The sequence below is a fragment of the Echinops telfairi genome, unplaced genomic scaffold, assembly GCF_000313985.2.
Source record: "Echinops telfairi isolate 266 unplaced genomic scaffold, ASM31398v2 ScPeMD7_2573;HRSCAF=3158, whole genome shotgun sequence".
Classification (NCBI taxonomy): domain Eukaryota; kingdom Metazoa; phylum Chordata; class Mammalia; order Afrosoricida; family Tenrecidae; genus Echinops; species Echinops telfairi.
Genome location: NW_022106471.1, coordinates 10,995,152 through 11,022,084, shown reverse-complemented (window position 1 = coordinate 11,022,084; position 26,933 = coordinate 10,995,152). Strand labels below are relative to the sequence as shown.

Genomic DNA, 26,933 nt, shown 5'->3' with positions numbered 1-26,933 from the left:
AGAGGAGGGCGGGAAGGGGGAGGAGGCCCCGGGAGTGGTCAGGGGTGCTGGGGGTCCCGCCGGCAGAGGCCCCGCGACCGGCTGACTGGCTGAGGCGCTCGCTGGCTGAGGCGGCGCCGGCCGGGACGCGCGGAGCTACCTGTGGGGCGGCGCGGTGCGCGCGACGAGCGCTCCCTGCCATGGCGTCGGGTGAGTGTCGGCGCGGGGACTCCGAGTGGGGGTCGCGGTGGGGCGGAGGGCGCGCCCCTGGGTGGGCAGAGGTTTGGCAGTGGCCCCTTGTCTAAGATCGCAGGCTCTGGCAAATTGTCAGCCCCTCAGAGCTGCTACCCGGCTCGGGGTGTGCGTGCGAAATCAAAGCCCAGCTCTGTAATTTGATCCCATTATCATCACAGGAACCTTAAGAAATTCCCAACGGCTTGATTTTAAAGATTAAACGTCAGCCCGAGGTGGACTTTAAAGCGGATTTGTATCGAGCTGGTGGTTTGGGGTTTTAGAAGCGGAATGAGGAACCTTCGGGGCGCCGGCGAAGCCGTGCGGCGCCGAGAGGCGAGCGCCCTTTGCGCGGACGGCGGTCCTGAACTCGGCGCGGCTGTCGGCGTCGCCTGTGGCCTTTCCGCAGGTCGGGCCTGGAGGTGTTGCTCTAACAAAGGTGGGGGATGCTTTGGGGGGCGAAATAAAGTGCACACTTGCTAGTTCAGTTTTTTTCTTCTGTTGGAAGAAGGGGTTGGGTAGAGCGATGGTGCTTTTGAAAGCCGTGGCTAGAAATGAAAACAACGTAAACGTTCATTTTCAGGTGCTAAGTGGTTGTGCGTTGGGCTGCGATCTGCTAGGTCAGCAGTTCGAAACCAGCTGCTCCACGGGAGAAAAACGGGGCTTTCTACTCCCATGAACAGAATCTTGGAAACTCACAGGGCAGTTCTACCCTGCCTTACCAGGGTCCCTCCGAGTGGGCATCGACTCCACGGCAGCGAAAGTGCTGCCTGAGCAACAGCGCGGTGCTGGGGAGGAACAGCCCAGCTGCAGGGGGCTCGAGACCCGTTTGCACTGGGCCTTTCCCAGGGTTTTGGAAAAGTGGATGGAGGCGTTTTCCAGGCTGGCGGTGCAGCCCGAACGAAGGCAGGGTGGCCTAAGAGCTGTTGGATGCTGTCTTGGAAGCCTGAGGGGGTTGTGTTTGGGCTGAACCCCCACCCTCCTCAGGTTCAGTGACCTTCAGTGGAGGCTGATCTGTAGTAAAGAGGAAGTTGAACGCATACAGGATCTTTTAAAAGGGTTGAAGAGAACAATGCCTTTTCTACTACAGAAGGCTGAAAAGGAAATAGGGGTGTTTCGTATGACATTTGATTTCAGTTTGTCTTTGTGGTTTTCTTGTGAGACTACAAATATAGTTTTATAATTTCAACTTTCCCTTTACCCACTAAAGTGACCCCAGTCGTTCAGATAATCTTCTAAGGTCATACATTGAAAGCTATTTAGATTAAAAACTGCAAAAATGATTTTTAAATACTTGGTTCACTTAGTGGCTATCAGAAAGATGTTTTCTGGAAGTGGAGAAAATGGCGAGCAGTAAATGTTTAAAAAAAAACGTGTGGTGAAGAAAATAGATGGTGCCTGGTCCTTATTCAGAATAGTGTCTGGGGTCTTAAAGGGTTGTATTCAAACAAGCAGCCATCGAAGTGAGGAGTCAACTATGTCCACTCAGAAGCACACCAGCTTGTGTGGTTCAAAGATGACAATTACAAAATTAGAATATGACGAAGGGAAATGTGTGAGAACTAAAATTATGTACACCCAGTTTGTAGAATGCTGTGCAGGACAGTGGGAGCCCAAAACCTATCTGCAGAGTATCTAGTCAGACTGAGCCGCTGGCAGATCTGCTCCATCCATAGGCAGTAGTCTCAAACAACATTACTATTAGGCAGAAACTCTTGTAAACTCGATTATGCTGGATCGAACTTGATACGGGGCCAGTTGACCTCCCTATAGACCCTGACCTGAATTTGTTCTGGGTGCAAGTATCTCTTACTTGTTTCATGACAGAAACTTCTTCCCTGGCTTTTGGAATGTTGATGGGGGTCTTTTCTTTCTTACTCATTATTTGTATTTTTGTCTTTATTATTATTTTATCCTTACCACCTTATTTCTATTTTGTTTTTTATTGTTTCTGTTGGGTTGCCCAGTTTGTGAAGCACAAGAAGAATGGATGCATAGGGATAATAACTGATAAAAGTGTTGATAGGGGATGCAGGGGAAATTCAGGAATTAAAAAATGGAGTGGGGAGGGAGCACTAGAACTGATTGTGATTGCACAACTCATTTTAAAGGCGATTTAACCATGGGAGGGGGTGCTTCTAAAATTGATGTGGTAATGATTGTACACTCTTGATATGATTGAACTCTCGAATTGTATGATATGTAAATTATGTGTGTGTCCCCCCCAAAAAAAGGTTAGCCTCTTGGCAATTACATCAGACCTTATTAATTTGCTGCTTGAGTAGATTGTAATCTAATTCTTACTTTGCAATCTTTTGAAAGAGAAAAAAATGTTCTATATAGAGTATTTTAAGATCCACATGATTTTAAAATATACCGCTGAAATTGGTTTAATGGCACCTAATCTTTTGTTATTTTGAGGACTAAAGGTCCTCTAAATTGAAGGAATAAAATTGAAAGAAATGTGAAATTTTAAAAGTTTGAAAGTTGAAGAGTGATTATCTTTCTTACCCTTTTCACAAGAATTGCTTTAAAATGGGCCTCCTGAAAACACAAGTTATTTGAAATGCAATCCATTTATTTGAGCACTGCTATGCAATTTTTTTTTAAGTTTGTGTGTGTGCCCCTTAATCAGTTGTTACAAAAGAAAAATGGTCTCAATTTGTTTCTCATTGCCTGCTTTAGATTCTGTTGGCAGTAGGGTATTACTAAGACCTCAAAAAGTATTTTTATTAATGACCAGACTTTTAAGACCATTTCTTCATTTCTCATCGGATGTCATATGTAAATAGACACAGAGTATATAGTTGAACATATCATCTACATAAAAGTAACATAGATCATAAGCTAATAAGCAAATATATATAAGTCCCATGAGAAAAATGGAGTACTGGGATTTTTACGACATAACGTGATTTTAAATATTATTCAGATTGATCATCCGATTAATTGAGAGCTTTGTAAATTTGCTTCTTTTTGTTTAATCTTGATTCCAGTCTAATTAGAATAGGCATTGTGGAGAAAATTGTTCCCAAATCAGCCTAAGGTATCTATAGTTAGACAATCATTACTCTTGTGTATTTATGATTCTGTTTTAATTAATGCAAGTAAAATGAGTTATTTTATGTTTGAATTCAAAACTTGCCATTGTTGCAGTAAAAAGAGCTAGGTGTCCTTCTATGGATCATAGCTCCACTTATTAATAATTAGTACTGTCTTTAGTAATATATGTTTTCAACATTAGATGATTTACTGTTTTATTCACATTTTTCTTTAGTGTAATTCTGCCAAGTCACATAATAGTAGGAAGTACATGAAGAAATTATCTTTGTAAACCACATTACTTAACAACTCTTTGTAGTGTGAATTTCATGAGATCTGTTCTTTCTCTTTAGTAAGGAGAGAAAAAAATAGGTGCAGACAGGATGTATCTTATCTTTAATAACAGCTGAAAGGACTGAATGCATAGCTAAAGCAAATTATTTTTTTAGGGAAAAGACTGCATGTGTAAATATGAGTATTGTTTCAGAAATACAAAATGTGTAAAAGTTGAGATAACAGCAGTATAGAAGAATTATAGCTACATAGGATAGACATAGAGTGGATGAAATGACTAGGGAGGAATCACATTAATCATAATTAGGAACATCTTGGGCATGTGTGATGTCCTTCTCAAATACAGCTTAGGAGACTCCGAATTTCTTTTTGTTCCAACCGCCTCTCGTCTGTATTTTCTAAAAAACGATGGTCTTTGTAGGCATGTGACCTCGCACGCTTCCTGGCGCCTACATCTAAGCTGTGTCTGGGCTTTATGTTCATACTCTTGTCAAGCTGCTGGGAAATCAAGAGTAGGTTGACCAAAGAAAACAGGACAGCTAGCTCCATTTACATTTCAGATAAATGACAAATAATCTTTTAGGGCACATAGTCCCAAATATTTGTTGTTTAGCTGAAATTCATATTTCTGGATATTTTGTATTTTTTAAAACTGGCAGTCTTAAAGAATGACGATTTGAGTATGCCCTCTATTGTTACTGAAGTACAATAGTCGCTTTCACCCTATAGATAGTTGCTTTCACCCTGACAGGGCTTTTTCAGGGCCTGATCATTTCCCCTCTCTATTCTGCCAAAACCCTTTACATCTTTTATTGATTACCTCATGGTGCATGTATCAGTCAGACTTTCTGAAACTTTTCTACCAGGGTTCCTTCTTAAGGAGCCTTGGTGGCGCTGTAGGTTATGTGTTGGCTTGCTAACTCCAAGTTCAACCTCACCACTCTGAGGCAGAATGATGAGTTTTTCTGCTCCCTTAAAGATTGACTGTTTCAGAAAGTCTATGGTCGTATCCCCATAGGCTAGAATTGACTTGATGACAGTGGGCTTGGGGGTTTAAGTTTCTTTCTTAAAACCAGATTCAGTTAGTCTGCTGTAATTAGAATTAACTAAGACCTTAGCCCATGGTTGATCTGGGTTGGTTTTTATTCCCTTTCTGCTATTCTGTGATGTAGGGTCTCAGTGCCGTTAAAAAAGCTCACAGGATAATATCTACTGCGCAGGTTTGTTATGAGGAACAAATGAGACGATGCATTCCCCCATATAGAGTAGTTTCCTTACTTCCTTAATGGAACTGTTTGGAACTCAGACCTCTAGGAAACAGGTGCCTCTAGAGACACTAAGCACATAATATCAAATACCCTTAAGGCTCCAGGAGTCCCACTTGGTACAAACGGTTAATGCCATAGGCTGCTAATGGGAAAGAAGGTTAGAGGTTCCAGTCCATCCAGAGGCACCTCCTGGCAGTTGATCTCTGAAAAAAATCATCCGTGAAAACACAGTCCTGCTCAGACACACATGAGGTCACCATGATGACAACCAGTTACTGACTACTAGGATTCTGAAATCCCAAGAAATCATACAACTAATCAGACTAACGTCATTTAATTTTAGCATTAGTGCTATTACCAATTACCTTGAACAAATCACATCACATTCTTGAACTTTAGTTTCATCGTCTATAAAATGGGCTGACAATAATCTGGATTTTTGTTACTGTGTTCTAATGAACATTAAAGCTGGTAAGAGGATCAAATAATAAATGTATTGGAAGAGTGCTTTAAAATGGTTGTAACTAATTATAATTGCTGGAATTAATTTTTTTTCACTGCATACTTAATGTCATTTCCTAATTCCAACCATAAGGTTCATGATACATTTTTAGCTATTTTTTAAAAATTTCAGTACAATTTCTTTTTTCAGATCTTAAAAACATACTTTATTAGACAGGTCACTATGTTTTTTAAAATGCTGCCAATTAAAAAAAATACTGCCAATTTTTGCCTAAGTGCACAGGAAAAAGTGTATATATTCCTTGAAAACATGTTTTCTATAGTTCAAACATCATTCTGGTCTCTAGTTGCACTTTACAATACTCTGCGGAATGTAAGGGCTGTTCTAATTTCTTTAATATTGATTAAAGGAAAATGCCATGAACAGCCTAGTTTGAAGACCGTTTAATGCGTTTCAAAGCTAGAATTTAGATCATCTTAGCTAAAAGTGCTCATTTTTCCCCACTACTCTAAGACTTACCTTGAGCCTCTTGCCACTTCATTGAGGACGGTATTTCAGCACTTTCTATCTCCAGCAAGGCTGGCACTTCCAAAGTCATGGGTGCATTAGACTGATATATGATGCAGACATCACAACTGGGAGCTTTTTAGAAACCATACATACAGAAAAATCAAAATATGAAGGGGCATAAGACAGTGTGAAGGTGTAGTACGCTGGTGTAGATCAGTACCCACATAGCACTTGTCTTGTTTTCTAAGTAGTGGAATCAAATAAGGAAAGTCTGGGCAATGTTTGAATAACCTTTTCAACACGAACCTTTAACTTTAGAATTTCAACCATTGACTCAACAGATGATAGGCACTTGTATACAGGCACTGAGGAGTAAGCCCCAGTAGTCGGAGCTTGAAGAAGAGAAACAGCTCTATTTCAAGAAGAAATAAAACACTCTTCCCTAAATTATAGTTACTTGGAATAATTGTCATCAGTAGAATTTTAAAGAGAGGTAGAATAACTCCAATTGGGGGGATGTGGGCTGTTAGAATCAGTTCTATTACTTGTTTGTGAAACTTTTTAACCGTAAAGAGCTTCTTCATGAGGAAGAATAGATTTCAAGAATTTTCCAAGTACTTGGTATTATAAGAAATATGCCATTTTTACAACTTTAATATCTTTTAAAATAAAAAAAAACCCTTTTCAACATCTGTTCATCTGTAAACTTTTTTTATTATCTAGTTTCAAGAAGTGTGTGTAACCAGTGAAGTGTTTAAATGTTCGCTATGAGCCTTTCTCATTCCCCTCTCTGCCCTCCCTACCCCCACCAGAAGTTAGCCACTTACCAGTAATGATGTCATTCAATATCAATTTCCTACCAAGACACCTTTAAATAAGTAGTGGGCAGGGATTTATCTGACCTTTAGTTCAACCACATAAATTATTTAAGAGACAACTTTAAAGATAATGCTGATTTTATCAACTATTTAGAGAAAATGTACTTTTCCCTAAATATTCCTGGGAGACTGTATAAAGATGTGAAATTTTTTATTATGAGCCATATTCATCTGCAATTCTTGCTTGCTGCTTGTCAGTAAATTGAAATAATATTAAGAATTCAGTTAGGTTAAAGTTTTCTCTGATCCCCCTCTTTTTTTTTCCATTGTGAAAATATACACAAGAAAATCCTGCCCAATTCAACAGTTTCTATATGCATAATTCAGTGATATTGATTACAGTCCAATTCATTGATACTGGTTATATTTTTCATGTTGTTTAATTGTTGTTCTTATTCATTTCCAAATTATTCTACCACCATTAACGTAAACTGTTTCCCCTAAGCAAAAACCAAAAAGGTCTTTTATTTCCTCACCTCTAGTAACCACTAGTAATCTCTAATGTTTATGCATTTATATACCACATTGTCCATGCATCCAATGCGTAGGCATTTATGGTCCTTTGTTTTCTGAATGTACATATAGGCAGTAGATTCAAACATAAGAGATCTGAGCTGAAAAGAATAAAGCTAAAGGCGAAAGTAATAGTATATTCTTCAGTAACCCAGAGTAGAAACATTGGGTTGTAATGCACACTCAGTCACCCCGTACTGCCTATTTGATCTAAGTAACCCTTCATCCCAGTTACTGTCATTGTCCACGTACCCCTATCCATACCATCTGGGGGACTTTCAACACCTTTGTGGAAAATGGAATTGTCCCAGGAACATTTCGAAGCCTCCTCATATTCTTATAGTAGCCTCTTAATGGGTCATCCCGCTTTTCTCTTCAATCTAGCCAGAGCTCCCAGAAGTCTTACTCTAAAACGCCTGTCTAGTCATGTGATTCCTCAGTTCACAGACACTCATTGATTCCATGTCACCCGTAGAAGGATATCCAAACCCAAGTGTGCTCTGGCCATTGATTCTCTTTGTACAGAGTGGTCTTTCCGCTTCGTGCCCTGGGGGTTCTGTAATAATCCCTCTGCTGCCACACCTTTGCACACACTGTTCCCCTTCCCTCGAACACCCTACATGGGTTCCCTCCTTGCCCCCTATCTGCTTCACTAACTGTTTCCCTCTGCTATAATGAAGCATTCTTTGTTCTTTTGCTTGTATGAACCCTACATGTCAAATTTTGGAAATGGTTTCCTTCCCTTCTGTAGTCTAGTAATTGGTTTTCTGTTGCTTCGCTGTTCCACAGGGTCCTTCTTGAAGTCACTGTTTTTAAGACAGCCTGTGATAAGAATTGTCTAATCCTTATAACAACAACTCTATGAACTATGTGCTATTATTTCCATTTTACAGAGGAAGAGACTAACATCTCCAGGGCCTCACCTGTTAAGACTAGCTAGGTGGGAGTCAGAGGGGATCTTTCCTGCGATGAGCTGAGCAGGTCTGCTGTACTTGCCCCTCTGAAGGTGCCTTGCATTCCACCAGAGGACAAGTCTTAGTCAAGGAAGTGGAATCCAAGTGTGGGAATTTAGAACTCACTAAACTGATTAAAGGAGTATTTATTTGAATGGGAGGTATCTTTAAGCCCTTGAAATAAAACGCATTGTTAATTTCCTTACTTGAAAGCATTTTAGAGAATTTTTGTTTCCAAGGTTAGAATGATGAAAGGGCAGAGGCGCTCATGTTTTAAACTGCTTAATTGAGGTAGAGTTGGTGTACAGTAAATTGCCCATGTCTACATTGTGCAGTTTGATAAGCTTTGACATTTGCCTACAACCCTAAAATCCTCCGTCAAAAAAATTAATACATCCACCGCCCACAGTTTCCTAGCCCTCTCAGACTCCTGCAGCCAGGAGTGTGGTTTCTCTCATTGTAGCTTGATTGGCATATTCCAGAGCTTTATATAGGTGGGAGCATATGACTTGTGCTCTCTTTGATCTGACTTCTTTCACTTAGCATAATTATTTGAGATTCATCCATGATGTGTTCTTTCTAAAGGTGCCTATTTTGGTTGATTTTGTTTTAGGAAAGAAATTATTTCTTCTATTGTGTTGTGTGCTTTAGAAAAAGGGTTATGTGACTGAAAATTCTCTTGAGCCTAAATTCCCGACCTCTATGGGCTTGTTTGGTCCACTCTGTAAGACGCCAATGGAAATGACTTACATACCTTTAAATACATTTTCAGTGAGCAATACCACCCAGTTAAAGACATTTTCCTTAGTTGGGGAGCTCCAGATTGTGTGTCTGAGTCTGTGTACTATCTTAGCCTCTCTGGGGAAGTCTTGGGGGAAACCCTCCTGCCGGTCTCGTGTGGGAAATGGGTATCTCTGAAGTGGTTATCTGAGAGCTTCACGCTGGCATCAGCCAGAGACAGGAAGGGACAATGAGAGTCCTAATTAAACCAGTAGAACTCTCCAGAAGCTCACTGTTGATGAACGAAGGGGTGTCTTCTGCTCAGTCTTGGATAGTTAGTTACTAAAATCAGTTAGTTACTGAAATCAGCCTCCTCCTTTCATGTTGAAAGAGAAAATCTTTTTGTCTGCTGTCTTGAAAACAACATGGTTAAAATCCACTACTATTGCTATCCTAATCTCACCTCCCTCTCTCCTTTTTTTAATTTTCAGGTGGGTATACCCCATATATAGAGATCATTGAACAGCCCAGGCAGAGGGGCATGCGATTTAGATACAAATGTGAAGGGCGATCAGCAGGCAGCATTCCTGGGGAGCACAGCACAGACAACAACCGAACATACCCGTCCATCCAGGTAATAGTCCTTTTCCTGGGTGCCTCCCATGCCTACTTGCTTCCTATTGTAGCTACAGCGGTTGCATTAAAGGTGCTTTTTTTCCCCTTAAGGTCTTCTCCATGATCTTTTCTCTTTTTAAATTGACCTGTACTAGATAGGTAGCTCTCATCCAGGGACATGCCTGAAACAAAGGCTAGCTTTTCACCCCTGTAGAGAAATCCAAGTCCCTAGCAGTGCAAAAGGTTGAACGCACTTAGCTGCTAACCGGAAGGTGGGCGGTTTGAGTCCACCCAGAGCTGCCTTTGAGAAAAAAAGCCTGGTGATTTACTCCTGAAAAACCAGCCATCGACAATCTACAGTTCTCTGAGGCACAGCAGCACGGGTGGGGTGGGGCAGCCAGCTCAGTAGCCACCGGTGATTGGTGCCTAAATCGCTGAGTGTTGTGCATTGTTGTGTAAGAAGCCTAAGCTGAATGAGTTCTAGTGCTTACTGCACAGTGGCAGCTCTAGGACGAATTATGCCCTGCAGAGAGCATGAGCTGGTGAGGAAAAAAGGCTTTTTTCCTTCCCCATGGGGGCAGAATTGTTATGTGGATTCAGGAGCCCAGTTAAAATTCTTCACAGCAGTCAATCAATTGACATCATCTATTCTAGAAGCTATGGAAAAGGAAAGAGATAATTTTCTTCTTTCCATAGAATTGTCTGCCCCATGCAGTGGATCTTGTACTGACTGATTTGAATATTATCACTTTTCAAATACAGTTTCTTCATATTAGCATACATTTGAAAATAGATCCAACTATAAATTTGGTGACGTGCTATATTCATCATTATGAATCAGTTGCATTTATGATTGTATACTATTTTTTCACTTTCTGTAATTTAGCAATTTTCTTTTAATTTACTAAAATAAAGTTGGCAAATTATCATCTAGTTTTTAAAAACTTTAATGGCAGAATAGATTCTGAAAATTTTTTCCAGTCTTTCTTCAACAGATTTTAACTCAGCTTAGGACTAGAATTTGCCAACCTTATTTTAGTAAATGAAAAGAAAATTGCTAAATTACAGAATAAGCCAATACAAAGTTAAATGTTGAATTTCAGTTTCTAATATTTGTCACATTTTTTGCTACAGTATGAATTTGTTATCTAAGTCCTTTTATTTATTTTCTTTTTCTTTGTTTTTTAAAGTAAATCATTTTATTGGGGTCTTGTACAACTCTTATCACATACATCCATTGTTTCAAGCACTTTTGTACATTTGTTTCCCTCATCATTCTCAAAACATTTGCTTTCTACGTGAGCCTCTGGTATTCGCTCCTCATTTTTCCCCTCTCCCCTCCCCTAAGTCCTTTTATTTAAATCCAAAGATGTAGGGAACTAACTGCTCTGGAGTCTATTCCAACTTATTTTATTTTTTAAAATCATTTTATTGGGGGCTCATACAGCTCTTATCACAATCCATACATACATACATCTATTGTGTCAAGCACATTTGCACATATGTTGCCATCATCATTTTCAAAACATCGTCTTTCTACTTGAGCCCTTGATATCAGCTCATTTTCCCCCATCTCCCTCCCTCCCTCATGAACCCTTGATAATTTATAAAAAAAAATTTTCATGTCTTACACCTACTATTGTCTCCCTTCACCCATTTTTCTGCTGTCCGTCCCCCTGGGAGGGGGTTATATGTAGATCCTTGTGATCAGTTCCCCCTTTTATTCTAACTTATAGTGACCCTCTAGGGCAGGGTGGACTGCCTGGTGACTAGTGGTGCGCATTGAACTGCTAACCACAAGGTCTGCAGTTTGAAACCACCAGCTGCTCAGGAGAAAGATGAGGCTTTCTCCTCTAGGAGAGAGTTATAGTCTCGGAAACTCACAAGGACAGTTACTACCCTGCTCTATAGGGTCACTATTGAATCAGCATTGACTATGGCAATGAGTTTTTTGAGAGAAGATGTAGGAAATACTAATCAGTAAATCAGAAAACATCCTCCCAATCCTTTGAAGATTTATTTTTAACTCTTCTCCATAATGTAGCTTATTTTATAAGTAGTCTAAACCATTTCTGAGCTCTCCTGTATCCTTACAGTTTTAGTGGGTCCTGAAAGTGTGCTAGCTGGAGCTCTAGATTAGTTTGTCTTTCACACAGAAAGGCAGAGTACTTCTGGGTTATTGTTCACGTGAAGTTTAAATTAAAGGTGTTAGTGCCTTACACTGGGAAGCCTTTAACTGTCTCCCTCCTTGTCTTCCCTGCTTTGGTCTTGCAAATTTGCTAGCTTCCAAACTGAGCACCTAACTCCTTCTCACGCCCAGAGCAGCCTTCTCTTCTGGTATGTACCCTCTCCTCTCTCGCCCTGTGCTCTAAGCGTACTCGCTGTGTAAAACTGCCCACTGCTCAGTGCACACTGGGAATATGTTTACTGATTAGCAAACATGAAATATTACTTAGTAAAATGATCATTTGGGTATGTTATCAGTTCCATTGTGGCTTAAATACATACCATATGTACTTGAGTATAAGCCGACGCAAATATCAGCCAGGGCACCTAATTTTACCACAAAAACTGCATTAAAAATGTACTGAAAACTCTGCTCATACATGAGTATATACGGTACTTGAAGGTTTTGAGTATGAGCGTGCATCTAGGATGAGGGTATTTGGTGACTTGACAGCCAAGTATTTTCTCATGTTCTGTGATAAAATCTCTGCATAATTTTACTTGTTTTAAAGTCAAAGTAGGAGAGTCAGATGATTTGGCCAATTAAAGTTAGGACTGAAAATATATGCCAAGAAACTGAGAGGTAAATTTTTTCCTACTTGTATTCCTGGAAAGTTTCCTCTTGCTGCATTCAGCAGTCAAGGGGACTTTATTTATCTAGTGCTAATGATATTATATAAAATGTATCTACATATGTGCACATATATTTGCATGTCCATACATATAGTCCTTGACCCTTCTGAGAACAGAGACTCGAAAGGTCTGCCTTGTTCCAGTGCCATGTTTTCCACTTTTAACACTTTTCTACCACTTGTTTTCGTGGGAAATGTTTTCGTTTTCCTTACACAGGTTTCAGCACTGGTTGGTTTTACTAGATATAAGTATTTGATTTTTTCTCTTTTTCAGATTATGAACTATTATGGAAAAGGAAAAGTAAGGATTACATTAATAACCAAGAATGACCCCTATAAGCCTCATCCTCATGATCTCGTTGGTAAAGACTGCAGAGATGGCTACTACGAAGCAGAGTTTGGGCAGGAACGAAGACCTTTGTTGTAAGTACACCGTCACAGACATCTTTATGAACAGATCAGCATAGGATGCTCGGACCATCCGTTGCTTTTTAGCAGAAGAAACCAATTTCTCATCCTTTCCTGTTTACTGTCTACATTTTCATGTTTTTAATGCTTGCATTAGAACTACCCTTTCATTTGTCATTTAGCAGGCACAGTTTAGAATGATAGCAAGAGTGCTTCTTTATTGTTCCTTAAATCCAAGCCCACTACCCCCGGGCCCGTTCCAACTCAATAGAGCTGTTCCACAGAACTTCCAAGGCTGCTTCTTTATGGGAGCGGACGGCCTCTTTCCCGGCCTGCAGTGTGCTAGGCAGCTCCACTTAACCCTCTGTGCCCCCAGGGCTCCCTCGGGTCTCTGTAAACATAGGCTGGTGACGGGCTGTCATTCCCTGCTACGTTTGAATAATTTATGAACGATCTGACTTTTCTAAATTTGTATCTCACCTTTTCATCCATGGCTAACATAAAATTTCGAAGAGTTTTCAAAAATGTAACTTTGTATTCGTGAGGCTCCCAGAAAAGCCCATTCACCATGTTGGTCAGAGTATCAATCATTGAAGTCCTTCTGGTGAGCACTTTAACAATGACATTGCAAAAGCCTGAAAACTATGGTTGCCTCTTGAGCCAGCAGTTCCACTTTTAGGCGTTGATCCTTAGGAAATACGTAATAAGCGTGTTCAGACATTTAGCTAAAATGATGCTCACTGCTATGCTTCTTGTAGTAGCAAAGCATCCAAATAAGAAACCAAGGATGATGGGCTCCCTAAGCTGCTCTGCAGTCCCTGCAATGGACCCCCAGTATCCTCAGAGATCCCACTGCAGTGAAGTCTCTACTGATACTGAAAAACAATTCCCTGTCTGTGAGGCAAATAAAGTAGGCTTTAAAACAGCATGCGGGAGAGAATTTTATTTTTTTCTTAAATTTGTATCTATACATGGTAATATATACACTTAGATATTAATAGTGGGTGACTCTGGGTGAGTAAATTATGAGGTATACTTTAACTTGCGTTTATTTTATCATTCATGCTTATAGTGAATCTGTGTAGCTTTGGAGGTGACGATGAAACTGAGCATAAGAAAAATAACAGAATATCGTGTGTCTTAACTTATCTCAGCACCTGCTCTAACAAATAACACAAGCGGGTGGCCTTAACAATTGCGCTTTGAGCTGGGAGACAAAGGGCATTTATAGAGGTCTAGATAAAGACACGTACATAGGCAAATATATTTATATATGAGGATAGGGAAATAGACCTATGTGCCTATATTTATAGGTGTAGTATTAAGGTAGCAGAAGGACTTTGGGCCTCTACTCAAGTACTCCCTCAGTGCAAGAATACCTTCTTCTATTAAGTTGGCATTCTATGATGCTCACCTTCCCAACACAACCGCTGAAGACAAATCGGGTGAATAAGCAAATATGGTGAAGAAAGCTGATGGTGCCCAGCTATCAGAACAAAAAAATCTTACCGTAGTGAATGATGCGGGGAGTGCAGAGTAGAGACCCAAAGCCCATTAGTAGGCCACTGGAGATCCCCTTGTTGCAGAGGGGTCTCAGGGAGGAGGCGAGCCAGTCAGGGTGCGATATAGCAATGATGAAAAATACAACTTTCCTCTAGTTCCTAAATGCTTCCTCCGCCTCCTACTATCATGATCCGAATTCTACCTTGCAAGTCTGGCTAGACCAGAGGATGTACAGTGGTAGATAGGAACTGGAAACACAGGGAATCCAGGGCAGATGATCCCTTCAGGACCTGTGGTGTGAGTGGCGATACTGGGAGAGTAGTTGGAGAATGGGTTGGAAAGAGGGAACTGATGGCAAGGATCTACATGTCACCTCCTCCCTGAGGGATGGACGACAGAAAAATGGGTGAAGGGAGATGTTGGACAGGACAAGATAGGACAAAATAATAATTTACACAATTGATGTATGTATGGATTGTGATAATAGTTGTATCACAATAAAACTATTAAAAAAAATTTTAAAGGATAGTTGGATCTTTGTATTAAAAGCAAAAAATGAATTAAATATTCACTTATTTTAAAAAAACAATTGCTCTTTGATATAAATTTCTCTCTTACAAATAAAAAATCAAACAAGCAAACAAAATTGCTTTTTCATAATTAGGAGGCCTCAAAACTCAGGGCCATCAAGTGAAATCGGATTCGTAAAGGCCATATAGGAAGGAAGGCCCTTGTGGGTTTCAGAGACTAACTCTTCACGGGTGTGGAAAGCCTCATCCGTCTTCTATGTAGCTGCTGAAGGTTTTGAACTGCTGACCTTGTGGTTCTTAGCTCAACACATAATCCACCACACCAGGGCTGCTCACTTAGCAGGCTAAAATCAAATATAGGTAGAAGTTTCCAGAGGTAGGCTCTCACTTCCTCTCTGCCCTGGGGGAAAGCCCTTGATCTTGTCACCTTTATCCCTTGTTTCTGGTTATCTTCATGTGGGTGGCATCTGTCTTCCACCTCTGCGTGCTCTTTTCATGTCGGGCCTTAAAAGAGGTTGGCTCCACACGGTCCCTACTCTAAAACTGACTCATGCACTTCATAAGGAAAACCTTTTCCCACATGGGGAGCACAGCCACAGGTATGAGCCATGGCCATGGAGTTGACCCACTTACAGTAACCGTGGCGCCACAGAATAGTACGGCCCACGGCTTCTTAGGCTATACACCCTGGTGGCAGCAGTGTCTTTCTTCTTAGCAGCAGCTCATTGGAACCACAGGTATGGTCATTAAGGTGCACAACACATATTTGGGGGACAAAAAATTTAATACATAACATCTTGTAACTCTTGGTAAAAAGTATGAATTTTTTCCCCCTGTCTGTATTAATGTCCTGATAGCATTTTGCACTGTTGACCCTTTCCTTCCTTCCAAATAAATATTCAGTTTCTCCTATTTTAATTTTTCATACAGAAAGAAAATACCTGGTCCTAGAAAGATTTACAGTCTCAGAAACTCTATATAGGGTCACAGTGAGTTGGGATCAACTTGATGGGTTGTGGATTTGGTTTGGGTTTGCCCTGAAGTAAACATACCCTGAATTTGTAGACTCTGGCAGCCACTTTCTCCGCCTCGAGAGGAGAGGTTAAGCCCCTGGTTCCTGGCCCAGCTAGAGAGATGAGTTAGTGGTGACATGCAGGATTCTAGAGCACAGGTAAAGCCCAAATTCCACCATTCAGATTCATTACCGTAGGTGACTCTGATCCGTATTTGGTCATCTCTTTAATCAGTCAAGAGCTAACTGACCACTTCCTTGTTGAAACATTCTCATTGCTTGATTTCTGTGAGGTAAACTCTCCTGTTTTACTTTCTACTTTTATAGCTGTTTCTCCTCAGCCTTGGTTAGAGGCAGTTCAATTTGTGTGTGGACTACCTCAATGATTTTCTCCCCAATGCCCTTTGTAAGTGTCTCTCCTGTTCCTCCCAAAGACTCACACATTGTATTGTCATGCCTGTTGGTTCTCCTTTACTTAAGACAATTCCGTAGCCTTTTGGGGTCTTTTATGATCCCAAAACATGGTGGAAGTGTCTAGACTGGTGGTTGTGAGGAGCGAGACATGGATTAGTGTGAGTGGTTGCTCCTGATTATATTCACGTTAAACAATTTGGGCAAGAAATCTACAGAGAGGAATGTTGTATCCTCAAAATACTCCCTGAGGAGACATAAACTATCAGTATTTTCTATTCTGGGTGGTAGTAAGTTTAATTGCTTGGCAAGACTTTTCTAATGCCAAGGAAGGCTTTGGGATTATGAATGTCTTATTTTCCAATTTTTTTTTTTTTATATCACTTCACGATGACTACCTGAATCTATTTTTTCATGGTGGATGTAAAATGATTTAAAAAATTTTTTTATCAATCAGCATTCTGTTTTAGAGTGGTCCCTTCTCTTAAAAATACCACTTTGGAATCATAGATGTCTTTTTTTTTTTATTATTCAATATATTACAGCCCATACTGGCAATGTTTAGATGTTTCCAGATTGCACATTTGAGCAGTGCAAAACCCTCATACTGTGTGCTCTGACATATCTCCATTATTTCTTTGACATCCTTCCCTTCTGACACAGCAGGGTATTCAAAACTTATTTATATTTTTCTGGTCCAGCCCCTTTTTTCCCTGAGGAGACCTAGTTCCTTCTGGTGCGAATTGTGTTTCTCCTAATTGCTTTCTGGACATACGCTCTTAGGTGTCGCGAAAGCACCTGACAACGAATATGCTCCAAACTCTCATCTGACCTCTGCACCACACTGGCCTCTTTCCAGTGCAGGTTCCTGATCTTAGTGGTTACTATCAAAGCTCCATACTGACCGATCCTCGACACCCCTGTACAACCAGACACACTGACCCATGGTCAGCTACCTCTGGAAGGACTCTAGAATTTGTCCACTCCTGCTGGTGATCAACAGCCCTCCTGAATCAGGAGGCTGCTGGACTAGCCTCCTAACTGTTAGTCTTGGAGCTTCATGCCACTTCTTCAATCTGTCTTCCATTTAAGCCAGAGTGATTATTTCAAATACAAATTGTCCTACCCCAACTGAAAACATTTTAATGACTTTATGTGGCTTTTGGAATAAAGGCAGCAGCATTACATTGGCTTGCAAGGCCCACACTGTCTTCCAGTGTCATAGGATCCCTGTGGCTCATCACTGCAGTCACATTGCTTCCCATGTCATGGCTTCCCTGTGGTTCATCACTGAAGCCACACTGCTTGCAGTGTCATGGCCTCCTTGTGGTTCATCACTGCACACTGCAGTCACACTGCCTTCCAGTGTCATGGACTCCCTGTAGTTCATCACTGTAGTCACACTGTTTGCAGTGCCATGGACTCCCTGTGGTTCATCACTGCACACTGCAGTCGCACTGCCTTCCAGTGTCATGGCCTCCCTGCTAGTCGCACTGCCTTCCAGTGTCATGGTCTCCCTGTGGCTCATCACTGCAGTCATACTGCTTTCAGTGTCATGGCCTCCCTGCATACTGCAGTCGCACTGCTTCCAGTGACTTGGCCTCCCTGTGGTTCATCCCTGCACACTGCAGTCGCACTGCTTCCAGTGACATGGCCTCCATGTGGTTCATCACTGCGCACTTCAGTTGCACTGCTTCCAGTGACATGGCCTCCCTGCATACTGTAATCACACTGCTTCCAGTGTCATGGCCTCCCTGCACACTGCAGTCGCACTGCTTCAAGTGACATGGCCTCCCTGTGGTTCATCACTGCACACTGCAGTCGCACTGTTTCCAGTGTCATGGCCTCTCTGCACACTGCAGTCACACTGCTTCCAGTGACATGGCCTCCCTGCACACTGCAGTCACACTGCTTCCAGTGACATGGCCTCCCTGTGGTTCATCACTGCACACTGCAGTCACACTGCTTCTCGTGTCATGGTCTCCCTGTGGTTCATCACTGCAGTCATACTGCTTCCAGTGACATGGCCTCCCTGTGGTTCATCACTGCACACTGCAGTCGCACTACTTCCAGTGTCATGGCCTCCCTGCACACTGCAGTCACACTGCTTCCAGTGTCATGACCTCCCTGCACACTGCAGTCGCACTGCTTCCAGTGACATGGCCTCCCTGTGGTTCATCACTGCAGTCGCACTGCCTTCCTGTTGTTGCCATGCACACAGTGCCCTTCTTGGGACCTCTGCTTGCTTCCCTCTTTCTTCCCAGACATCTGTTTTCTCTCCTCTTTACTTAATTCACTTCTGTTCCTATTAAGTACCGCTTCCTGCTGGAGCCTGAATTGATCAACTCTCATCTCATAGCTTCCTGTAAAACCACATATCTCTCCTTCAGAAAACTTGTCATGACTTCAGATTAGCCTGTGTGATTATTGATTATCTGCCTTTCTCACTGGACCAAAGGTCAGCACACTTTTTTAAAGGGCCATAGGAGTCCTATTTTAGGTTCTACAGGCCGGCCATACAGCCTCCGTCAAAACTATTTACTTCTGCTGTTGTAAAACAAAGGCAACCACAGACAACATATAAATAAGTAAGTGTGCTGGGGCACCAATAAAGCCTTCCTTACCCCCAAACAGATGGCAGGCTGTTTAGTCCATGAGCTATCGTCGCCAACCCTGCTGAAGACTGAGCACCAAAAGACAGGGTTGGACTGCTCTGTTGCCGTGCAGAGTTCTTGGTACATAACAGAAGTCTCAAACTTGTTGAACAATCAGGAACCAGTAACTGGTGACTGTGTAATCGATTTCCTTGGGCGCCTCAGACCCTTGAATACTGTTTTGAAGTTTTGCCCCTTGAAAGTTGTTTTTGAACAAGTCACTTAATCTCTGTGCACCTTGATTTCTCATGTCAGAATTTCTGAAATGCTCTTTACTTCAATTAGTTTGGGAAAAGTGATAATGCGAATAAAGCAAAATCAAATAGTATATAAAATATTAAAATGAAGAATTCTTTAAAGCCTTTTTGCCAGAGAAAAAAGAAGTGAACCAAGCTAAGAGTTTTTCCAAAGAAGTGGGGAGCACTTTTGAGGAAGAGTATTACAGTTTTAGGATTTCAAGTAAGGATTGGCGAGCCAAGGTTTATGTTTTAACTATTGGCGAGGCAGAGGAGGGGAGTGTCAAAGCTGTTCTAGATGCTAGCAAAATCCTAAATTGGATGAATGAAGAGTTTAAACCCGAGCCTTAGCGTGACCATGGAGAAGGCCACAGAAATGGCCCTCTGAAGTTGAAACAGGCAGCAATGTGTTTATAATTGAGTTTTGCTTTCTTATTCACACCCACCCAACTTAATGATGTCATGGTTTTTCCATGTGGGAACTAGTATGACTGGTGGGGGTGGGGGATCCCCCCCATGATCTGTACTACACATATGTAAATTAGTAATATGTGTAGCTATTAAGAAGTTTTCCATCAAAGACATGTTGAAATGTTTGAGTATTAGTTAGTAATAAAACTTTGTCAATTTACAAAGATATGTTTCAATGCTTTCTTATAATGAGTGATTATAAGTTCATATAATATGGTAGAAACTGTATCATATTCCACTGCAACTAGTCGTGAAATCAGTCAGGGCAAAAACCAGTGTCCAGGGGCCAGGCGGGCATGAGCCGGCCGTGGACTCGGAGCCCCCAGAGGAGCCCTGCATAAGGGAGCAGCAGGTGCTGAGCTCCTGGCAGTTGTTTCTGTTCTGTCGGAACCCAGTGTTGCCACTCCTGTCAGATGTTCAGGAGGAGCCAGAAATCAGATGCTTCGATTCAATCACCTACTTTTTAAATGTTGGCAACCTATATACTTTTTTTTAATGTAGACAACACTCTATGGACCTAACAAAATACACCTACAGTCTTGCAGCTCAACCCAATCAGATGTTATTGATTTGAGTATGAATTTGGGAGTTGAATAAGTTTATGTAGCTCTTTGTTGCTTCTTATGAATCTCCACCTACTCTCTTGTATTTGATATAGACATACTGTTTGTTATTGTTGCGTGCCATCAAGTCAATGCCAACTCATAGTGACCTTGTGAGACAGTAGAACTGTGCCATGGGATTTCCTCGGTGTCATTTGTATGGATCACCATGGTTTTTCTCCCACAGAGCCACTGGGTGGGTTTGAACCCTAATCTTAGGGTTAGCACCCAAACTTAACCCATTATTCTACAAGGCTCTTATCTACTGCCATCGGGTCAGTTCCAGCTGCTGTTGACCCTTCAAGCACAGAGGGTTCCCCGAGCTATAAATCTTTTTTTTTAATAAATAAATCATTTTATTGGGACTCATACAACTCTTACCAAAATCCATCTATCCATCCATTATGTCAAGCACATTTGTACATTTGTTGCCATCATCATTCTCAAAACATTTGCTTTCTATTTGAGCCCTTGGTATCAGCTCCTCTTGTTTTCCCCTCCCCTCCTCCCACCCCCATGAACCATTGATAATTTATAAATTGTTTTTCTTTTCATATTTTGCATTTATTTATTTTCATATTTTATATTTACATATAAAGCACCTGTAAATGTTTCATTTTTACCCATCTAGTTTTCAAAATTTGGGTATTCGATGTGTAAAGAAGAAAGAAGTCAAAGAAGCTGTTATTTCACGAAGAAGAGCAGGGATCAATCCTTTCAACGGTAAGCATCTTACTACAGCCAACTGTTGTTTAGATGGAGCGCCCCACAGGCTGGAGGTTTGCGTCCACCCAGAAACACCCGAAAGAAAGAGCTGACAACCTACTTGCAAAAACACTACCTGTTGAAAACCCGGTGGAGCCCAGTCCTCTTTTCATACACTGGGGGACTGGGGTCATCAGCTGGATGGAATTTAACCCTGGGACTCCTGACTCCACAGGGACAGGCTGTGAAAAGAAGAGGTTTATGGGCCAACTGGAAGCTTTTTTAGGCATATTAACAACAAAATATGTAGCATATATTAACATCCATGGTAAATGTGTTACATATTTTACATCATTGGATCTTTATAACAGCTTATGAAGTGTAGACACTGTTACTGTCTCCATGTTACAAATGAGGAAAGGCGAGTCCTAGGAAGTCCTCCGACTCGTGGAGTGGGAGAGCAAGGGTTTGAACTGCGGGTAACCTGGCTCCAAAGTGCGGGATGTGTCCCCATGGTGTGTGCTGTCTGGATGAGCCTGCCACTTGATCCTTCTGACTGTTTGTTTGTTGATTGGTAGTTTGGTATTGTTTGGGGGTTTGTTTGTTGTTGTTGTTTTTAACTCATTCCTTCTCCTAACCCATTTGCTGTCTCCCTGACTTGGAAACTAATCTCACAATTTGAATTGTAATATCTCCCACTTGCTCTCAATTTTTTTTTTTCCTTACCAAGAAAATTATTCATTCTCAAAAGCCCCTGCGTATACAGATGGTCACATACTGGCTACCAGCCAAGAGGCTGACCATTTCACTCTACCTGGAGGTGCCCAGGCAGAAAGGCCTGAGTTGCTGCTTCCAAAAAGTCACGGCCTTGCAAGCCCTGTGGGAGCAGTTCTCTGCTGCACACTGGGGTCGTCACCAGTCAGAGCCAGCTTCTCAATAATGGATAGTAACGATCATAGCTGACCACAGCAGGGCACTCCTCTATGGACAGGGCGTTAACATATTACTGCGATGAAAAACGTTCAGTAGCTTCCTGTTCGTTTTAAAAACGGAACAGGCCTGCATGCAAATTCATTCATCCACCTGTAGCTTCAGTCCATCCCTCCTGTCTTCCCTTCCACCAGTCCTTGTGAAATCACCTCAGTTGCTTTGCTCACCTATCCTGGCCCACCCTGCAGTCGGCTTCACCCTCTTCCCTGCCAGTTCAGGGGTGGAACCCTAATAACCACTGAATGTGTGGTCCTGCCTCTGTGCTTCACAGACTCCAGCTTTATAGACTCCAAAGATCATTCTAAAACCAATCTGATCATTTCTGAGTGCTGCTTATCATCCCCCCACTGGCTCCAGATTATTCTCAGCGTAGTTCTCAATTTAAATGTACATCCGAATCACTAGGGGATCCCTACAGTTGCACATTGGGCTGCTTACCGCAAAGTCAGCAGTTAGAAACCACCGGCAGGTCCTCAGGAGAAAGACGGGGCTTTCTACTTCCAGAAGGAGTTACAGTCTCGAAAACTCACAAGGACCCGTAGTTCTACCCTGCCCCTATGAGTCAGCATCTACCTGATGGCAGTGAGTTTAGTTTGGCTTTGTTTCACGAATCCCTTAGTATTTGTTACAGCTGTAGGTTCCAGGTCACACTGCCACGATTGTATTAGTCAAGCACTAAGCTTCTGCACTTGATTAAGCAGCTTAGATCAGTAATTCTCCACTTCTGTGACCGACGAACAGTCTATTTCTCAGCTCAGTTCATGCACACATAAGACCCTGCCCTGTGTAAATGTCCTGTGAGCTCTATTTTTGGAGCCCTGGTGGCATAAGGCGTTACACGTTGGGCTACTAAGCCTAGGTCAGCAGTTGGATTCCATTAGCCTCTCCTCAGAGAAAGCGGAAACGATCTCCTCCTCTCGTAAACCTTGACAGCCTGGGAAACCCTACTCTGTCCTGTAGGGTCTGTGTGCTAGCTCACCTTTTTCAGTAGAGCATCCAGGGACTTCATCGTCTGACCCTGGTTTCCACTCAGCCTCATCTCCAGCTCATCCTCTCCCGAGCTCCCCACCTCTCCTCCTGATGCTGAGTGTGTGTGTGCGCGCGCTGTCTGAACTATTTGCAGTGTTGGAAAAGCCACTTCTTTCTTGCCACTGTGCTCGGAGACGTGCACTTCCCATGTGTGGAGCGTCCTGGTCTTCCTGATGAGTTCTTCCTGTGCAGGGTCGCCTCTCCTATTCAGCCTTCCTGACCTTTCCACAGGTAGCCATTCATTCCTTCCCGTTTCACAAAGTGCTTGTACTTATGTCTAATATGGCGACCTAGAATTATGTTTTCATGTTTCTCCGGCACTAAGTAGTGAGGCCCTGGAGGCAGAGACTGCCTTCTGTTCATCTCCATGCCCAGTGCCTGGCACACAGCCTAACTCCCTGCTGTCAAGTCCATTCTGACTCAGGGAGACCCCCTAAGACAGGACCGTAACTCTATATGTGAGTAAAAAGCCTTGTGTTTCTTTTCCCACAGTGGTTTTGAACTGAAGACCATGTGGTTAGCAGCCCAACGAGTGACCACTATGCCACCAGGGCTCCTCGGTTTGCCACATATACAGGCTTACTTACAATGTTTTGAAAGAATACCTGAATGAATAAATGAATGAATGAATGCCTTGTTAGTACTTGCTTGTATCAAAAACATTCAAGTTCCTTTCCATACCAGAAATGTGTTAAAAGCCTTCTCAGTGCTCTTAAGCCCACAGGAATGTCCTCCTAATTTGGCCACTCAGTAATTTATCATGAAAAGCTTGATGACATCTATTGGATTATTTCAGTTCTTATATTGTCTTCTGAGATTAATTTCATACTCGTTAAATGGACAGTGTCTATGATGGAATCTTGTTTACATTTCACTTTGGCACCAAACAGTGTATTTGTATTAACTACAAACCCAACCCCATCGAGTGCCTTCAAGTCAATTTCAACACATAGCGGCTATAGGACAGAGTAAACCTGCCGCACGGATTCCACAGCTGTAATCTTTATTTACAGAAGCAAAACAAAAGCCTGGGCCTTGGAAGTGTTTACATTCTAATGGAGAGAGACCAACAGGGAACACACTGAATACATAAATATATTGTATCTTTGACAAAAGGTGCCCTGTGGCACTGTCGGGTGAGTGTCGGACTGCTGGTCACATGGTGGGTGTATCAAACCCACCAGCTGCTCCTTGGGTGAAAGATGAGGCACTGTCTGCTCCCGTGAAGATCTACAGTCTTGGCAACCCTCAGAAACAGCCCTGTTCTGGCTTAGAGGGAGGATCTGCTCGGAATTCACTCAGCAGCCGTGCAAGTGGGGATTAGACTGTGAGGAGTGCTAAGGGGAAAGTGTGGAAGGGTCAGGGGTGGTGGACAGCTTATAAAGTCAGTAGCTTTAGAGTAGACCTGCTGATACAGTTTTTATAATAGAAATACTAATCATCCTGTGTGTTTATTATCTTCCTCATTTCTAATAGTAAACAAAACAAAATCTGCCCCTTACAAAAGCCCTCAAAACACTGAAAATGGATTAACATAACCTGAACTCATTGCCGGTTTCTTGTACATATATACTTAGAGGACAATCAACTGCCTAAGAACAAGAGACTCGTATAAGAGAAAACAAGACCAGCTGGTCTCTTGTTCTTAGGCAGTTGATTGTCCTCTAAGTTAAGTATCTATGTATACGAAACTGTCAACGAGTTAAGGTTATTTTATATATATATATATAACAATGGGATTGAAAATGTTTAGCAGACTAAGTCCTTTGAGTTCTGCCCTGTAGGCTGATACTAGATCTACTCCTCACTTAAGGACTATCTTATTATTTACCACAATATCTAACATTTATTATCTAACATCTACAACAGTTGTAAAAAAAAATCTAAGCTACTGCTTTGTGCACGAATGAGGAACCAGAAGAGGAATAGGTTTGTGAGGGAACGAGACTGCTTGGGCCGTCTCCCTCAGGTCAGAGAAGGGGGTGCAACAGATGAACCACCAGGGAGGAGGTGCACACAGGCAGTGGGGAGCCTAGTTCTAGGAGTCAGTTGCGGAGGCTCCAAAGTCTCTTCCAAAGAGGCTCTCTGCCACCGTCACAGCCTCCACTGGGTCCAGGTGACCAGCTTCCACGGGCTGCAACCCCGGGAGCTACTCCCTGAGGTCCACTGGGGTGGGAAGGTGAACTAGTGAGATAGTGGGCTTCACGTGGAGGCCTGGAACATGTTCAGGCGATGGTGGGTACCTGCTGCTCGGGAGGTTGCAGGGCAACCCCAGCCCACCACCACTACCAGCCTCCACCCCTGTGGGCTCCATGCTGGGTGGGAAAGGGGACACCAGCACCAGAGTTAGGACCCTCACTTAACATGGTGCCAATTTTCACATAGCAACCTGGTGTTTGGAGCCTAACTGTGTCAAAAAGTGAGGAGTGGGTGTATCTCATCGTGAGCCCTCAGAAGAACAAGTGCCATGTAAAAGTTCAAAGAATACTAAACATTTTTCCTTTGCACGGGATTATTTAGCATCATCTAGGTCAGGGGTTGGCAAACTTTTGAGACTGAAGAACCATTCCTGTCCCCAACAACAATTTAAAAATTATCCAAGAGCCATAAATATATTTTTACAAACTAAGGAAGTCACCATTATCTGAATCTTCAGAGCCACCTGTACGTACCAAAAGAGCTTCACATGGCTCAACAGCCACACTATGTGGGAACACCACCCCACCCCTGATCTAGGGTGTTCAGGCCAGTCTTTACCTGTCTCTGTTGCCATTAGTTCTTTCTAACTGTCTCTTACAAATGGGCATCTACAGTAATCTAATGGCTTGTTTCAACTAGAGGCTTCCTTTAAGTATTGTACAAATTGCCTAGTGTGCACCAAAGTCTAAATTGACCAAGGAATGTCATCGAAGGCTCCTGGATCCAATGTTAACAGAATCCATGTAGGTAGAACACGAGTGGCAGGTGATTTCATAGAGGACTCTTATGAAAAAGCATGGAATTTTTAAAATCATTTTTCCCCCCAGCTATGTATTTAAACAATGATATATTTGAAATTTTAATACTATACCATGATTAAACTCCACAGAATGTCTAAACACGATTTTAAATTCTGACAGTAAAGAGTTTGTCAAGTTTTATTAGCTACTATCTTTCCAAATGCAGAGGATATCGCTATGTTGTTAGGAGAGTACAATGTGTTTTTGGAATGCTGCTGGGGGTACTCGGTAGGGGAATGAAGTATAATACGACAAGCAGTCTCTAATATAGTCTCACCAGTGCACTCTAGTTTAAGGCAAGAAGTGGGGAAAAGGTTCTTGCAGTATTCATTACCCATTTGTTCTTCGCTGCTATCAAATTAGTGTGTTCAGCCTTTTTTCTCTAGGGTTGCTGTGACTCGGAGCCTACCCCATGGAGTGAGTTATTTCTCTAGCCAGAAGGAATTTGAGCCCTTTTTAAATACTTAATATTCCTGGAACACACTCCCATTATACCATTTTCATACTGCATTACATACTTGTATTTTGTGTACATACCTATTTCGTATCCTGACGTTAATGTCAGTGATAGCTGGCCCTGACTTTTCATAGCTGTGTCTGACACTTAGTTTTGTATCTGGCACATAAGAGATGCTCACTAAGAAATGTTCAAAGGATGAATAAATTAATAATAGACACATAGGACACTTGATCTTTTTGCCTAAAGAGCATAAGCACTTAAATTTGTTACTTCTTACTACTACTTTCCTATGAATAAAATTAGTCTAACTTAGACTTTGTAAATAGCAGAAATTTGCAAAACTAGCTTTTAAAATTGTTAGTTCATACACAGGGTATTTTCCCTTATTTTATTTCAATCATATGTAGTAATGTGAGGATTCTTGTTCCCATAGAGATTTATAGCCTCAAAAACCTTCATGGGATGTCTTACAGAGTCGCTGTGAGTCAGAATCAATTTGATGGCAGTGAATTAAGTTTTATCAGAAAAGTGGGTGAAGGGAGACGTCCGCCAGTGTAAAAAATAACAAAATAATAATAATTTATAAATTATCAAGGGTT

The 26,933-nt window shown here is 41.9% G+C and overlaps 1 protein-coding gene across 1 annotated transcript in view; it reads left to right on the top strand.

The window, feature by feature from the left end:
• Positions 1-501: 501 nt before the first annotated feature.
• REL (REL proto-oncogene, NF-kB subunit) overlaps positions 502-26,933 on the top strand; it is a 39,343-nt gene continuing 12,911 nt past the window's right edge. Inside the window, exons 1-4 of the mRNA XM_045294092.1 lie at positions 502-619; positions 9,343-9,485; positions 12,599-12,747; positions 20,783-20,874. Of these exons, the coding sequence (XP_045150027.1) occupies positions 502-619; positions 9,343-9,485; positions 12,599-12,747; positions 20,783-20,874 (502 nt within the window). The remainder of the gene's footprint in view (positions 620-9,342; positions 9,486-12,598; positions 12,748-20,782; positions 20,875-26,933) is intronic.